Source organism: Aethalodelphis obliquidens, unplaced genomic scaffold, assembly GCF_003676395.1.
Source record: "Aethalodelphis obliquidens isolate GAN/ISIS:26980383/991018 unplaced genomic scaffold, ASM367639v1 scaffold11, whole genome shotgun sequence".
NCBI classification, from domain to species: domain Eukaryota; kingdom Metazoa; phylum Chordata; class Mammalia; order Artiodactyla; family Delphinidae; genus Aethalodelphis; species Aethalodelphis obliquidens.
The window spans coordinates 10963136-10978936 of record NW_020837955.1 but is presented as its reverse complement, the minus strand read 5'-3'; the positions used below and the strand labels follow the sequence as shown (position 1 = coordinate 10978936).

General features: G+C 34.9%; 1 protein-coding gene across 2 annotated transcripts in view; it reads right to left on the bottom strand.

The window, feature by feature from the left end:
* Positions 1–15801, bottom strand: part of HECTD2 (HECT domain E3 ubiquitin protein ligase 2) — a 79806-nt gene that overhangs the window by 24284 nt on the left and 39721 nt on the right. For both annotated transcript variants that reach the window (XR_003433825.1, XM_027112029.1), the window contains exons 3-11: positions 15592–15730; positions 14427–14529; positions 13924–14013; positions 10854–10918; positions 8614–8659; positions 6763–6872; positions 5201–5349; positions 4496–4619; positions 2011–2107 (exon numbers count right to left, since the gene is read on the bottom strand). Coding sequence is in view for 1 of the 2 variants with exons in the window: in XM_027112029.1 (XP_026967830.1) it covers positions 2011–2107; positions 4496–4619; positions 5201–5349; positions 6763–6872; positions 8614–8659; positions 10854–10918; positions 13924–14013; positions 14427–14529; positions 15592–15730 (923 nt within the window). In the remaining variant the exon portion in view is untranslated. The remainder of the gene's footprint in view (positions 1–2010; positions 2108–4495; positions 4620–5200; positions 5350–6762; positions 6873–8613; positions 8660–10853; positions 10919–13923; positions 14014–14426; positions 14530–15591; positions 15731–15801) is intronic.

Sequence of the window (15801 nt, the reverse complement as noted above, 5' to 3'; positions counted from 1 at the left end):
CTAATTCAGAGCCCTTCCTCATCTCTCCAATATTCAATTCTAAAGGCTTTTAGTAGTTTTTATTTCTTCTCTGTGTCCTCTCTTTTGTGCTCAAAGAGATCTATATTTCCAGGATAGTATGCTGTGTCATGGTCCTGTTTTCCAACCCTTTACTATCTTCTGTTCCCAGTCTAGCTCCTGGGAAGCTGTCACACTGGAAATATCCAACACACAAATTTCAATTAGGATGCTAATGGAAGACAAGGCTTAGTGGCTACTCCTCCCATCAGGAATTCATATTGAATAGAAAGTGTTTCAAATGAAAGAAATAACTAACAATGGTAGAATTTTAGACATAGTCTGATGAGGAAGTTATTTTTAGGCTGGGGAATGTCTTTTGCAACTTTAAAGTATACTATATAAGCTCTTGCTTGCATTAACTACTTATAAGGCTGTCCTTGTGTCAAAATAGTTACCAGTCATTAATTCCAAGTGGTATGGCAGTTTACAAGTTAAAATGCTGGGAAACACCCATAACCGACAATGCTACTTGACACTTCAGTTGCTACTCATTTGTGCCCATGCCCTGTGGAAGATAGCCTGGGACACAGTCTACAGCTGTCACTCTCCTTTTAATTGGAAGAAAAGTTAAAAGAAGATTATTTAATATTTTAAGTGTGAGTGACACAGCAGAAGACTGCTCAGAGGAACTTAGATAAACTTCTAGCTCTTTGGATTTTTCCCTTATAAATATAAAAAATCATAACCCAAGGTTAAAAAAAAAAAGCACTAAAAAGGCACATGAAATTGCATAAATGCAACTAACCGAAAACGTCAAAATGACAAGCTATGTAGACTCATCTTTGAGCCAATATCTACCCAAGATTAGGTAATAATTCTGGTGCTAAATATACCTGTTGAAATCTACTCTTCAGCAGGGTAATGTGGCTATGTTACTCCTTTGGTATAAATAGGCAATAACATTTCTTGTAATATTCCAATACTCAGTGTAAACTGACTCTCGGATGTCACTAGTCACTCGAATCTTTTGTCCCGCTCTGTGACAGGAAAAAATACTCACCTTCTGGTGAATTACTGAAGAATAAACAATTCTTATTTTTATGGTATTTTGAAGTATTACAATTTATGCATTAGGATTCTTTTTATATTCTTGGACAAGACACAGAAATCATTTCCTTTTACTCTATGGGTCTGTCTTGGGTCTCTTTATTTTAAGAAGACTACAGCCAAACCTTCCAAGTTTTAAAGTTGCAAGTAATCATGTCACAAAAGCAGATACTCAAAATATATGAGCATTTAAATGTATAGTCTAGAGCTCTAACCTAAAACAAAAAAGCTCAGTCAATCTGGTATATATTAAAGTACCTAACTTTACTGTGCTGTGCTGAAACCATGGTAGGCTGTGAACAGGACAGGCCCAGAGATGAACTTCATCTTGCTCCATTAATTTGTCTAAAGCCAGCCTGACTGCTACCCCAGTTTCAATGGGCCTCTATGCATTTTGGTTCCCTAAGGATCATTAAACATCTCTCACCTTCTTTGGACATATTTTCTCAGTTTTTCAAGACTATACTTTTTGTTACATTTTCTAATTTTTCAGTTGTTTCTATTTGTCATAAAATCTAGAAAATGTGTCAGTGGTTTGAGTAGTTTGCTCTTAAGGACACTCCTTTCCTTGTCCTCACTGTAGTTCTTTCTCACCAGTGCTCTGCTAGTGACCCTGGAGGATGTTATCTACAAAATGATGTCCAACAAGTTCCGAGTACTTTGGATCTGTGAGAGGCATTTAATCTCCATGCTATATTTATAATATAATGAGAAGTTGATGAGGGGTATCTTTTCCCCGTATCATGAACAGGTTTAAGTACTTTTTGAGGGAGTATGATATGAATTTTACTTTTAACATTTCCTGATTATGCTAGAACAATTCACAAGACATTTGACTTATTTGTTAAATTATTTACTATATATTGATTATAGTCAGCATAAATGTTTTCATAGCTGGCTTACCCTTGCGATGCTTATCATCTGTTGCTCTGAGTCTCTTTGAATAATGATTTTTTTTGCAGCTATAGAAATAACGAATGGGTACTGACAGAAGGAAAACCTGCTCAACAAGTGAAAACAGAAAAAGCAAAATGGTGTATTTTTAGCAAAATTATACTAAGGGAATCTAAGGTACCCCTTCTAACAATATTAAACATTACTTTTGTATTGTGTTTTACCATTCACAGAATGATTTTATGGTCATCACTTCTTTGAATCCCCACAGCCCTGTGAAGTATGCTTCATTATTAGATGTGCAGTGCCTTTATTCTCTAGAGGAAGCTACACCTAATGTTCTGAAATATGTGCTAACTGCTTATATTGTTTGTACAAATAATTTCAGTTTAGATAGTCACTTGTATATCATTACCTGGGAAAAATATGGGCAACAGCAGAACCAGGAGGCAGAAGTGTTGATGAAGGATTTAGGACAGAAAATTCATGTGCAGAAATTAATATAAGAATCCATTACTATATGGATATTTCTGATGCGTGAGCTTCAGAAATGAGGAAATCTAGCAATAACTATGGTAGGAAAAGTAGTAAATTTAAGAGCAATAAAATAAAAGTTAGAAAAAGGTGTGTCGCTTTAGCGCTGTATTTAATGATGTAGTAAGATGAAATGGTATGTATTTGTAAAAATACAACATATGATCAAAAGTTATGAAAATAACTTCTTTCCTGGCTCAGAGCTCATTCTATGTTATATAAAAGAGCCACAAACCACACAGAGAAATGCACTTAGAGAGAACTAGTATCGTAGCAATGACACTTCAGGAGTTAGACTCCCACCAGAAGTGGCTGTAATGCATCCATCAGTTACAGTTGGAATGCACTGAGGACAGTGAAGCAGTGCATCTGTGACCACTGTGCAAGATAGGGATTACGAGGAAAAAGGAAATAGCCCTAGTGCGAACTGAAAATGAAATGGCTTTCCCCTTGGGATGAAACTGTTAAAAAGCAGTAAGAAAACTGTTCAGTATTAATGTGTAATAATTTCGAATCACTAAGTGCTAACTAGAAATTTGGAAATAAAAGGAAGTGCAATGAACTTAGTAGGATAATGTTGGTCTTATGTACTTTAAAACAGTGCATCTCAGCCTTTCCCTAGTCACGGCACGTAGACATCATACTATGTGTATGACACACTGAGATAAACAGATGAGGCTGCCCATGGCCAGACATGTGACTTGCCCTGGGGCTCAGGTCCCCCTCTAGGTCCAGTGTGGCTTCCCAAGGGCTCAAGGGATCATAGAATCAAACCTCTGTTAACTCCTTTTTGGTACAACAACGCTATGGCACAGTGTTTAGAGGAGCTCTGCATTAAAAGATGTCACTGAAATATGCACAATAACTCTCGCAACTGTATTGTGGTTTTGTCCACAACATTACAATTACATTAAAGTGTAAAATAAACTTTGTCAAGAAAATATCCATCAGACTGACCAAGGTCCCCACAAACGGAATTCTTAGGTCAGGTGTGGATTGAGATACGTCCAGAAAGCTAGTCTATGTTTTAGGCCAATTCTGGTAGAAAGGGTCCCTGGGAGCTCGAATCAATTTATGAAGTAACCTGACGTTTTAGATTACTTATATCCACATCCTATTTCTTAGTCAGTCTCCTTTAGAATAATGCATTCTGCAGGATATCTTGTGGTCTGGGAATAAATTAAGTCTGGGATAGTCTTGCTGGTTTAATCCAAAATGTAAGTGTGGATATAAGGTGCAGGGTAATAAAGAATTCGGCCAAGTGTTTCCAAAATCTATTATACTACTGTGATAAATCATTTCTAGTAAAGCCATTTCTCTGTAACATCCGTTCTTTTAATACTGTGTATAAAGGACAAACACTTCATCCACAGAAAAAGGGAGAAAAAGAGTGAATGTATGTGTGTATGTGCACACATGTGTGATCATTGTGTTAGATCAGGCACTGGCACCCTATGGCCCATGGGACAAATACAGCCTACAACCTAGGCTTGTGAATAAAGCTTTTGGGACACAGACATACCCCTTCAATTACGTATTTTTTAAGGCTGTTTTTCGTGCTATAATAGTAGACCAGAGACTGTATAGCCCAAAGAGCCAGAAACATTTATAATCCTGTACTTTGCAGAAAAAGTTGGTCGACCTCTGTGCTAGGTGATGGCACATAGAATAAGAAGATATAAGAAACTGCATACTAAGATAGAACTTTTCCCTTCTTAAAAAGATGCTACTAATCAAGCCAAAACCATATTAACATAACTATAAATTCAAAATGTAATAGAAAAAGAAAATGCTTTAAGAAATATAATGATATTTCAAGGCTGGATATCTAAACTACATTTATAAGTTTATATGCAGAGGTATGTGTATATTTAAATTTATTTACACAAACTTAAAAGCCAGTCATTATTTTGAATAGCATTTTATTTAGGTGAGTAATCAGATGAGCTTTTGATCATACCTGTGAGAATTTCCAAAGCTCTGCCAGGTGTGGTATTCTTCCATGAGATCAATATGATCCAATGTAGAATTATAGAAATCAGTATAAGGAATAAGGGGAGGATGAACCAAATTGTTTGCAGTATCTGTAAAGATAAATTCTAACATAATGATCTTTCCTAACATGTACATGATTCATTCTAATAAGAAGAAGAACATTTTAATGCCCACCAGAAAGCTTTATCGAGAAATTCCTATTTTAAGCAATTGTAGTGCCAAACGAAAAGGTAGTTTTAAAATTGTGGTCAAAATGCAGCCAATAATTTCTTGCTTTAAAAAAAAAAACTTGAATCGTGGGGATTATAATCGTATAGTAAAGGGAGTACGCAGATGGCCAGATATGCATCCTATTTCCCCATCAGGGTGTTCTCCGGGTCCGCAGGAATGAATGGAAGTTCTTGTATTCTTAGGAATCACTACTTAGCAGGTAGTATGCAACTGAGAGCCATAAAACAGAATATTGCCCAATAAAATGCATAAAGCTTTTTCATGCTTATACATTAATTGTGAAATCCATTAGCAAAATAGAAAATAAATCACTACAACCCTTCTCTTCAAAGGAATGGTTTAAGATGTAAGAATGCCTCTGTAGTATTTTGAGATCCTTATGGAAATGTTCTTATATTTAACAAAAGAAAAGTAAAGATGATTGAATAATAAAACCTACTAAGTAAAGCCAACACTTTAGATGCTGATGGGATCCACCAGGAACACTTTGATATAGGTGGAAATTCTTCAGGCTTTGCAGGAAACAGGCGTAAAGAAATAAACTGCAGCAATCTCTCTACCAATTGTTTGAACCTCTTCTGGGATAATCTGGTAAAGATTTTGAAATAATTCCAATCAAAATTCACATTTTCTACTTTGGTAATATATTTGTTAGAGATCAAAGTTCATCCTTTATACATAAAATTTTAGACTATTCCCCCAAATTCTATTTCTTAAATTGCCAAAATTTTGAAAAGATGCAAAATCTTACCTCGAATATCATTTCTTAAATAAGAAATAAACACCAAAATTACTATAAAGTTAGCATTAAACATTTCACTTTTAAGGCTTTTAGTATTCAGTCAATCCTCATTCGCAGACTTTGTATTTGCAAATTCACCCATTTCCTACAATTTAATTCTAATCCCCAAATCAATAATTGTGGCGTTTTCGTGGTCATTTCATGGCTGTGCAAAGAGTGGCAAAAAATGGGAGTTGCTTATGCTGAGGCTGAACAAGGCCACGCTCTGCCTTCTTGTTTTAGCTCTCATACTGCAAACAAGTGTCCTTGATGCAGTCTACTTAGGGTCATGTTCTTCAAATTCTTGTGCTTTCTGTTAGCGATTCTGCTGTTTTAAAACGGCCCTTAACTATAGTGCTAAAGTTCTGTCTAGTGTTCCTAAGTAAAGAAGGATGTGATGTGCCTTATGGAGAAGGTACTTATGTCAGATAAAATTTGCTCAGACATGAGTTATGGTGCTGTTGGCCAATGTTAATAAAACAAAAATGTATATCAAATAGGTGTCTTTAAATAGAAATACAGATAAAGCAAGGTTATGTACTGATTGGTTGATAAAAATGTTGTGACCAAAGGCTCGCAGGAAGCTAACCCTGTATTTCACTGTTCACCAATTCAGTGTTCCCAGCAGCTTTATAGAACATAACTATTGTTAATATTAAGAATTAACCGTATTTAAAATTAATTTTGGGAATATTTAGCTTCTTTAGCTTTTATTAGTCATGGGGAAATGTAAATGTTAATGTAAGTATTGTTCTGTGGAAAAAAAGTACTGTACTTTTACAAATTGATATTGATGGCTAGTATGTTTTACAATGATGTTTTAGGTAAGGAAAAGGCATTGTGTAAATAATGGTAAAATTTATTGATAGGAAATAAAAAGACACAAATTAAAATAGTAATGTATGAGCAAATCCAGTCACCATCTTTGAGATATATGAAAAATCAATGATAGGAATGTGCTGTATAAAATGCAAAAGCAGTGGACAGAAATCTCAACAACAGCTGGCACAAGCAAAACGATTACTTACATACAAAACAGATCTTTAATGTATCCTCTATGTAGTACTAAAGAATATGCTTATAATTGGCTTCTGAAGCACTGTGAATTATAAGTATCATTTCTCAAGACCTGAAAACATTTAATATATTTTCTTATAAAGTTACTAACAAACTTAAAACTTTAAGATTATAAAAGTTCTTAATATCATAGAATAATTTACTTTTTAAACCAGTGAACTAGGAAATGATGGTCAGCTTCCACTAAGGTAGCTATCTGTCGTAGCAAGTGAGCATAGATGACATATGTAGATGTGTTATTAAATTGAGGATTCTGAAAAAGATATTAAAGATAATTGCGTTAAAATTTTGTTAACATGTAAAAGGAAAGACACTATGCTTAATGAGCTAAGTGGCGAATTCAGAAAACTAAATTTGAGATTATGAAATACTAGGTGAAATCCTTGAAAACAAGAATCTATTTGTTTAATTATTTAATTAACAGAGACTTGGATTTCCACTATGGTCCAGTGGCTTTGGAATTAAGACAGATCTGGGTCTGAGGGCTAATTCTACCACTTACTACTCTATATGCCCTTAGGAATGTTCCTTAAACTTTGATTCTCAACTTCCTCATCTGAAAAATGGGAATGATAGCATCTATCTTGGAGGTTGTTTTGAGTATTAAAAAAAACTGTATGTAAAGCACGTAGCTCACTGCCTGGTATAAATGGTGGTAATCACTACTATCCAACTAAACAAAAACCTGGCTCTTCTTTGATTAAAAAAAAAAGGGGAGAGAGAATGCTAGAAAAATAGAAGCTGGTAATGAAACATTTGCCATTGTGAAATGAGTTATTTGCATATTTCACAAAGAACAAGGGGAGAACCACATAATAGCTTCAGAGAACTTTTAAGCGTTAGAGTAGAGCTTGTAAACCAAGCAAAACCTCTAGTTATATTTCCAAAATCTAAAACTCCATCACAGTGTACATTTCAGAGCTCCATGGGAAAAATGAGTATTAGTGAACAATAAACCGAAATTGTAAAAAATAAAAGAGCACCGTGTGTTTTTCAAAATTGACTTATGGTCAGGATGGTTCAAAATGAGGGAGTGACCCCAGATGATAAACTCATCAAGTGATAGCTCATAAGAACAAGATGTCATGAGCAGAGCTTACTGTTGACCGACACACTCACTTAAAAATTTGAGCTTCATGTTGTCACTTTCTAGCTTTTACTATTCTCCAGGTATATTTCCTCTTTTTTCTAGTTTTGTCTTTCTCCTCTTACCTCTTTACTTCCCTTCCTCTCCTTACATCCCTCAACGACCTCTTATCTATTTCCCCTTTTTTTGTTTCCTCTCTCCTCCTTCTTCTACCCCATCTTCCATATTTCCTTTTATTGGACATAATATTGAACTAAATATCCTATCTTATTTAATATAATTTTTTCTTATCTTTAAATGAGATAATAATTTATATGAACACCTTTGGTAAATTGTAAAGAATAATACAAACATAGTATGCTAGCTATGGGAATAAGGTACTTCTCAAAAAATTATAAAAACTAAAATTGCTTTTCATTTGTTTGGACCTTAATTTTTTTTTGTATCAATGAATCTGTATTTCTCAAGAGGAAAAAATTCATCATATTTGCTTTAGCAAATATAAACAACCACTTTGATTTCTCCATTAGAATTCTAGTTTAAACATTTATTGAAAATACACAGAAAAGTTGGAAACCCACTAATTGGGAAATAAGAGAAAGTTTTGGAGTCCCTTAAAAAACTAGTTACAAGAAAGGAAGTTGACTGGAGGAGGAAAAGTGCTTCCATTCTGTTTGTTCCAGAATCCCACAGCAGGAAGGCAAGTTAAAATATTAATCCTGGAGATAATTTAGCCTTCCACTGTTTATTTGTTATAGCTTTAATTCTCTGGTTACAAGTAATTATAATCTAAAAAAGTATCAAAAATGTTGCTCAAAATAATACTTAGTATTTGATATCATTTCACTTACACATGCATAGATTGAGATATGAATTACACACTTCAACTATGTTTTTGCTTTCTTACCTGTAAAAGTATAAAATATGCTCTAAGATCATCTTTTGTTCGTGGACTGAAACAGAAATAATTGTAATTGATTAGAGATGAATGTTTAATCTTACAGTATCTAATAAAAAATTATCAATGTTTCTGTGAGAATTGACTTGATAAAAGCCAAAAACTAGACTTAAACCTGAAAACATAAATCATTGCCCAAAGTGTACTAGATGATCTTTACAAGATATAAAGCCACATCATCTGAAATATAAATATATAACATATGTATCACATTTTGAAATTGATATATATACACATGTATATATACAATTTTTAAATTAGCAGTAATACTTCTCTGTGGAAGAATTATCTTGACTGAATAATGATTTAAATTATTTAGGTTTAAATAAAATCTAAACTATTTCTTTCTATACTATTCTACATAATTGTCAGATTATTTTCTCAATAGGACTACTGTTTTGTTTTAGAAATTATATTTGAAAACATTTTAAAAAGCTCAAAGCAATTCATAAATATTAAAATTCCTGGTGATAGGAGAGTCCATTTTTTGTTTTCCCATTTTATAGCTGTACCATGAAAACTTCCATTTTCCTGTTCTATGCACTAGTATTTTAGTACAGTATACAGTTCTGGGTACAGAAATTGTAGCTAAGAGCACAGGCTCTTTTTTTTTTTTGGTACGCGGACCTCTCACTGTTGTGGCCTCTCCCGTTGCGGAGCACAGGCTCCGGACGCGCAGGCTCAGCCGCCATGGCTCATGGGCCCAGCTGCTCCGCGGCATGTGGGATCTTCCCGGACCGGGGCACAAACTCGTGTCCCCTGCATCGGCAGGCAGACTCTCAACCACTGCGCCACCAGGGAAGCCCCACAGGCTCTTTTGCCAGACAGCCTGGGTTCTAATTCTGACTCAGGCACTTACTGTGTTAATTTGGGCAATTTACTTCTCTGTAAATTAGTTTCCTCAAGTGTGAAATGAAACTAATCATATTACCTATTTCACAGGATTGTAGTGAAGATTCAATGAGAAATACATGCAAAATCGTTTGAAAGGTGCCTAGCCCATAGTAAATAGTCAATAAACTGTAGATCTTGTTGTCGTTATTATAAATCCAAAATAAAACAAGATTTGGGGGGTAAAGACCACATAATCCTTTGATAAGTAAGTTGCATCAAATTATTTTAATCTGTCTCCAGCACACATTTGAGGAGCAGGGGTTAGAAAGCTGTGTGAGCATGCTTGCAGTTTCGGACCACTGGACTTCCCCACTCTCCTAAGTGTTCACTTTACATTCCAAATTTTCCTCTTCATTTTCAATGAAGCATTATGTATTCAACCAGAAACATAAAATTCAAGGAAAATGCAAAAGTATTACTAGAATGATAAACTAGGAAAATACTGTTAAGTTAAAAATCACATGAAAAATACAGTATGATTTCAATTGTTTTAAAAAGATGACTAGAAAAAAACTGCAAAATGTTACATTTTTACTTTATACTACCTTGACTTTTCTCAATTTTCTATAAAAACCACAATTTTCTCTGAAAATTGGAACAATGTTATTAAAATATATAGGGTACATTTAACATTATAGTTAAGAACTCTAGTTTGGTATTTTCAAACTGGGCTTAATATAAACATTTAAATTATAATTTAATGGTATTATTTGGCTTTAATAGAAGCTATCATTTAAATTATAATGTTAAGTAACACCAATTTAAATCATATGTACTTTTAAAAGTATATTTTTGTGTTCTGCATATTCACAGTTCAAAACATTATCAATTACACTGTCCATCATTCCTTACATAACAATTCAATATTTAGTTCCAGGAAAAAATATTTCAGTAGCTAAATTTACTTCTCTTATATTAGAAATAAGAAAAATTTTGCTCTGCTACCAGAAAGCCCAAGGCTAAATTTAACGCCCATATTATTTCATTCTAGGTGACTGATTTAAGTACCCATCCTATTTTTGTAAAGCACATATATCTGTACATGACAGATCTTATATACAATTTTAAAGAATTCACAGATCCTCTGAAGCTCACCTGTGGACCATCCTGAGAAGTCGTAAGTCTCAAGTTAAAAAGCTTTGTTATAAATGGTTTATAATTTCATTCTGATCTATGTTTTTATTGTAGCAACTAAAATCTTTTCTGAGAGTAAAACACATATGTATATATTAAAGATGGATGAGCTGTGTATATTAACCATCTATACTGATTAGCCAAATATTAGTTTCAGTTACCCTTTCCATTCTCGTAACAGGCTGTTAATGATTCCCTTTAATACTGTCTTCTGAATGTCTTGAGGCTGTAGGCAAAAGAAAATCATGAAATAATTAGGATTAGCTATTTAGGTGACTTTTATGTGTTAATTATATTTACAGATCTGTTTCAATAGTTAAAACCAGACTTGATGACCAAGGACTACCACTTAACGGTAGTCTCAATTTCACATCTGAGAGATTATAATGAGAATGCTCCCTGGAATGTGCACTGTACAACCTGCACAAACATACATGGTGGCTGTTTGATGACTACCATCAGTTTTATATAACACTGAAAACAGAAAAAGAAAAACAATTTCACTTTCTCTGGATTGACAGGATAAAATCATGAACATAAGTCTAAGAATAGCATGTTTAACAATATAAAATGACTGCATACGTTTTGGACATATTTAGTCCTACCAATACCATGTTATAATCAGCAGTTAAGCCCACAATTCATTATTAAGTACAACCAAATTATGTTCAATAAAAAAATAACAAGATAAAGATTTTTTGTTATAGGATCCAAAAAAGGTACTAAATAACATCATTTATAGTTTAATAATTCAAATACTAAAAAAAGTTAATTACTACCAAACATGTCCCATAAGAATGAATGAAAACACATCTAGATGGTGCTTTTAGCTTATAAGAAGTAATGACTAAAACCTTCATTAACTAGAAGCTCCAAACAGTCATTAAAATTTCTCTGTCATATTGTTATATGAAAGGGGCAAACGTCAAGAAAACAAGCATATATCATGGATTTATTTTTAAAAAAAACACAATCATCACTTCTAAGACATGTCTGTCTGCACTCATTCAGCCCAGCACCTTTCTTAATATACTTATTTAATACATCATTCCTTTCTCCTCCTCTGCTTGCAGTGACCCTTCACACCCAGCAGGCAAACAGCACCCCAGAGCAATGGAAGGCTGCAGGAGAAAACTCACACAAATGTGCTGACTAGACGCACTGAGTTTATGTCACAAATCTCAAAAGGACACTCAACACCACTGACAGTCCTTCAACATTTCCCTAGTTCATCTACTTCCCTGCTCTCCAAGACGACTATTTCAAACCCTTTTCTCATTCCTCAAACCTCCAACACCTCCTTCCCATCATCACTCTCAGCTCTGATCTTGCCACACACTTTAGAGAGAAAACAGATGCACCCAAATGAGAACAGATTCATCTTGCCACTATTATTCTAATCATTTACCTGCACTACAACTGACCAAGCCCAACCCCCTCACTTGAGCCCTATGCTCCATCCTCTCTCACCTTGTCAAGGACCTGGTTATTCAGTTTTCTTCTATCTCCCCCATATCATCCATTTCTTCCACACTACTAGGTCGTTCCCATCAGTAGAACACTACATCCTAATACCATCTGCACAGATGTGTCTCTGCATTTTCACTCTTCTCCACCCTGATCTATGCCCTAAGAGGCTGACTACTAAGGACTACATCAACCAGACTCCTTTGCCTTTTTTTGCCTTCTGGTTGGATTCAGCCATAGGGAACACTGACAGAAGAGGGAAGAGAGGAAAGTTGGGGTATTTATTCCCCCAATGCCCTCCCTGCAAGGTCACCATGGGCTGGCTATGCCCCTCATCTCCTGTAAGGCAGCCCTCTCCCCCCGACAGCTCATCTCCAGATTCACTCTACTGTACTACTCCTGAGGGCCTCCCTTGTTCTGCTAATACTTTTGTAAACAGTCCTCTCCAGGTTACCAGTTAGAGTGTGTCATCTGTTTCCTGCCAGGACCCTGGCTAATATATTGCTCATGCTAAAAACCTTTCATTTGGACCCATGTACTCTTTCAGCTAACCCTTAATTTCTCTGCTTCCCTTCACAGCAAAACTCTCCAAGAGCTGTCTGTATTCACTATCTCTACTTCCTCTCCTCTCATGGTCCCTTCAACCCATTCCAAGTAGGCTTTGTTTCCACAACTTCACGGAAACGGCTCTTATTAAACTCAGTCATCAATTATTCACCTTATCAAAGACAGTGCTCAATCCTCTGTCCAAATTTTACTAAATCTCTCAGCAGCATTTGACAGGATTAATTATTACCTCTTTGAAACACCTATTTTCTCTCTGCTGATGGCTGAGCCCCATTCATCTAATTAAATGGCAATACCATCCACTCAGTTTCCTTCTTCCCTCAAGTCCCACATCCAATCTACAGAAGCATGTTTAGCTCTGTTCCATAATATACTCAGAGTCTGAATACGTCTCACTAGGTCCACTGCCAAAACCCTAGTCCAAACACTGACCGTCGTTTAGGTTTCAGCAATGCCTTCCTAACTCCTTTCTCTTGCCCCACTATAGACCATCCTCCACATAACATCCAGAGAGATCTTTCTAAACTATATATCATGTCCGTCATCCCTTTGTTCCCAGCTTAAAATCTTTCAATGACTTTCAATTATAATTACAATGAAATTCAAACTCACATGGCCATAGAGAGCCCCTGGATCAGAAGAATCAACATATCCTGGAACTTGTTAGAAACACAAATCTTTCAATGACTTTCAATTATAATTACAATGAAATTCAAACTCACATGGCCACAGAGAGCCCCCCGGATCAGGAGAATCAACATATCCTGGAGCTTGTTAGAAACACAAATTTGGGGGCTCTATGCTAGACCTACTGAATACTGAGAAGCCTTTTCTGTGATTCTGATACATGCTAAAATTTGAGAACCACTGATCTACAGATTCAATGTAATTCCAATACAACCAAATAATTTACCTCCTTTTGCTGAGTCAGTAAAGCATGATTTTTATCTTAGCAAGCCTTTAAATAAGGACTGAACATAGAAGTATTTTCTACTGAATTTTCATTTAATTAGAAAAATATAAGAATAAAATAATCTAACTCTCTGAGAATTTCAACTAAATTTACCAAAAATTATATCAGAGTTTCTCATGTAATTATGTTACAAGGTGAGTTTTACAATATTTGTCTGGCTGCTTTTAAAATACAGAAGAGTCAAACAATTATGCTATTTGCATGTGTTCATAAATAATACTTACAGTATTAAGTAAGGCATCATATACAGCATTCACAAATTTAGCATTAATCCCAGAGTCTTCGATAGTATTAAACGAGGCAGAGGCATCTTTCTGCAAATTCAATTAAAGAACCAAGTGTATATAACATTTTAAGAACTAATCTAAGTAATATCTGAACCATAACTATTCCTACATAATTTCTAATATTCCTAGTATGATGATAAAAAAGGACTGTCAGGGCAAGATTGCTAAAAATAAATATATAAGGGTTATTTTAATAACTTTCTTTTTTAAAACTGAAAGAATGGAGTCAAACATTAATATTAGTACAAATAAAAACAATCTTTAAGATATCACTTAAGTAATACTTATTTGTGATACATACAATTTCAGAATTAATATCTATTTATGTTTGCTTAAACAGCTGCTTAAGCCAATACTGGGTAGAAAAAGAAGTTAATTTATAGTATCTTTTTTTGGAAAATTTAAACTAAAAGTGAAAAATGTGCTTTATGTATCATTACCTTAAATGCAGCATTTAGTTCTGGGAAAGAATCAAACATTGTGAGATAAAAATCATGTACTGTTTTCCAATCTCCTGATGACTTAGCTTTTTCTACATCTTCCCTAAAATAAAAACATTTATTAGCCATAACAGATAAAAATGTTATTCAGATAAAATAGCATTAATTCTTTATAGATAAATGTCACCCAACATGCAACCTGAAATAATGAAGCTGAATACAGAAATATGTTCCAGTTAATGTAAAGGTAGCTTATGAATTTATAATTCTTAATTGCATTAAGATATTAATCCAGCTTCAACTTCCCCATTTATTTGCTTTTTAAGAAGTTAATTTTTGACATGCTCCTTACAATTATCACTCTTCCGTTCCTTCACTTCAGAGCCAAATTTCTTGACAGATTTTGTTTACATTCTGTCCCTACCTTCTCTTTCCCACTTAGTCCTTCAAGTGTCCATTTGGGTTTTTTTAGTAGTTTTTACTACTAACATGGTTTTTATGATTTATATGTCACATTCTATTATTTTATTACCACCTTTACCTCCTCTTGACTGTTTTTCTTTTTTAAAATTAATTAATTAATTTATTTTTGGCTGTGTTGGGTCTTCGTTGCTGCACGTGGGCCTTCTCTAGTTGCGGCGAGCGGGGGCTACTCTTCGTTGTGGTGTGCGGGCTTCTCACTGTGGTGGCTTCTCTTGTTGTGGAGCATGGGCTCTAGGAGCGTGGGGTTCAGTAGTTGTGGCATGTGGGCTCAGTAGTTGTGGCTCACGGGCTCTAAAGCGCAGGCTCAGTAGCTGTGGCACATGGGCTTTGTTGCTCCACGGCACATGGGATCTTCCCGGACCAGGGCTCAAACCCATGTCCCCTGCATTGGCAGGCAGATTCTTAACCAATGTGCCACCAGGGAAGTCTCTATTGCCTGTTTTGACTCATTTTCTCTTATTTGGTGTCTTTTGCTGTAACATTATCTATCCCTTACTGGTTAATTATATGTTTGTTTTCACCTTCAACTTGAGACATGTAGTCTTTTGTGTCTTCACTCTTGGCTAATACTTTATAATGAGCCACAAGTTCAATTAATTTCTCACACAAAAATATTAAATTATGTAAAGTGCTGACATGCAGATGACTATGTGTCTACATGTAACAGTGAGCCGAAACTTACAGAAAGTCTTTCATAGTTTTTGGCTGAACGGGAAGGATGGGTTCTGGAAGAACTGGGGTCTTCATTTCAGATGATAAAGCATCTGTAGAGGTGCGCTGTTTCTGTCTAACATCAAGGCAAATTGGTGGTAGGTCTCTCACTGTGAAGGATAAAAAAGTTTTCAATGTAATTGATCATAAAATCTTTCCAAATTATAAAATGCCAGGCTAA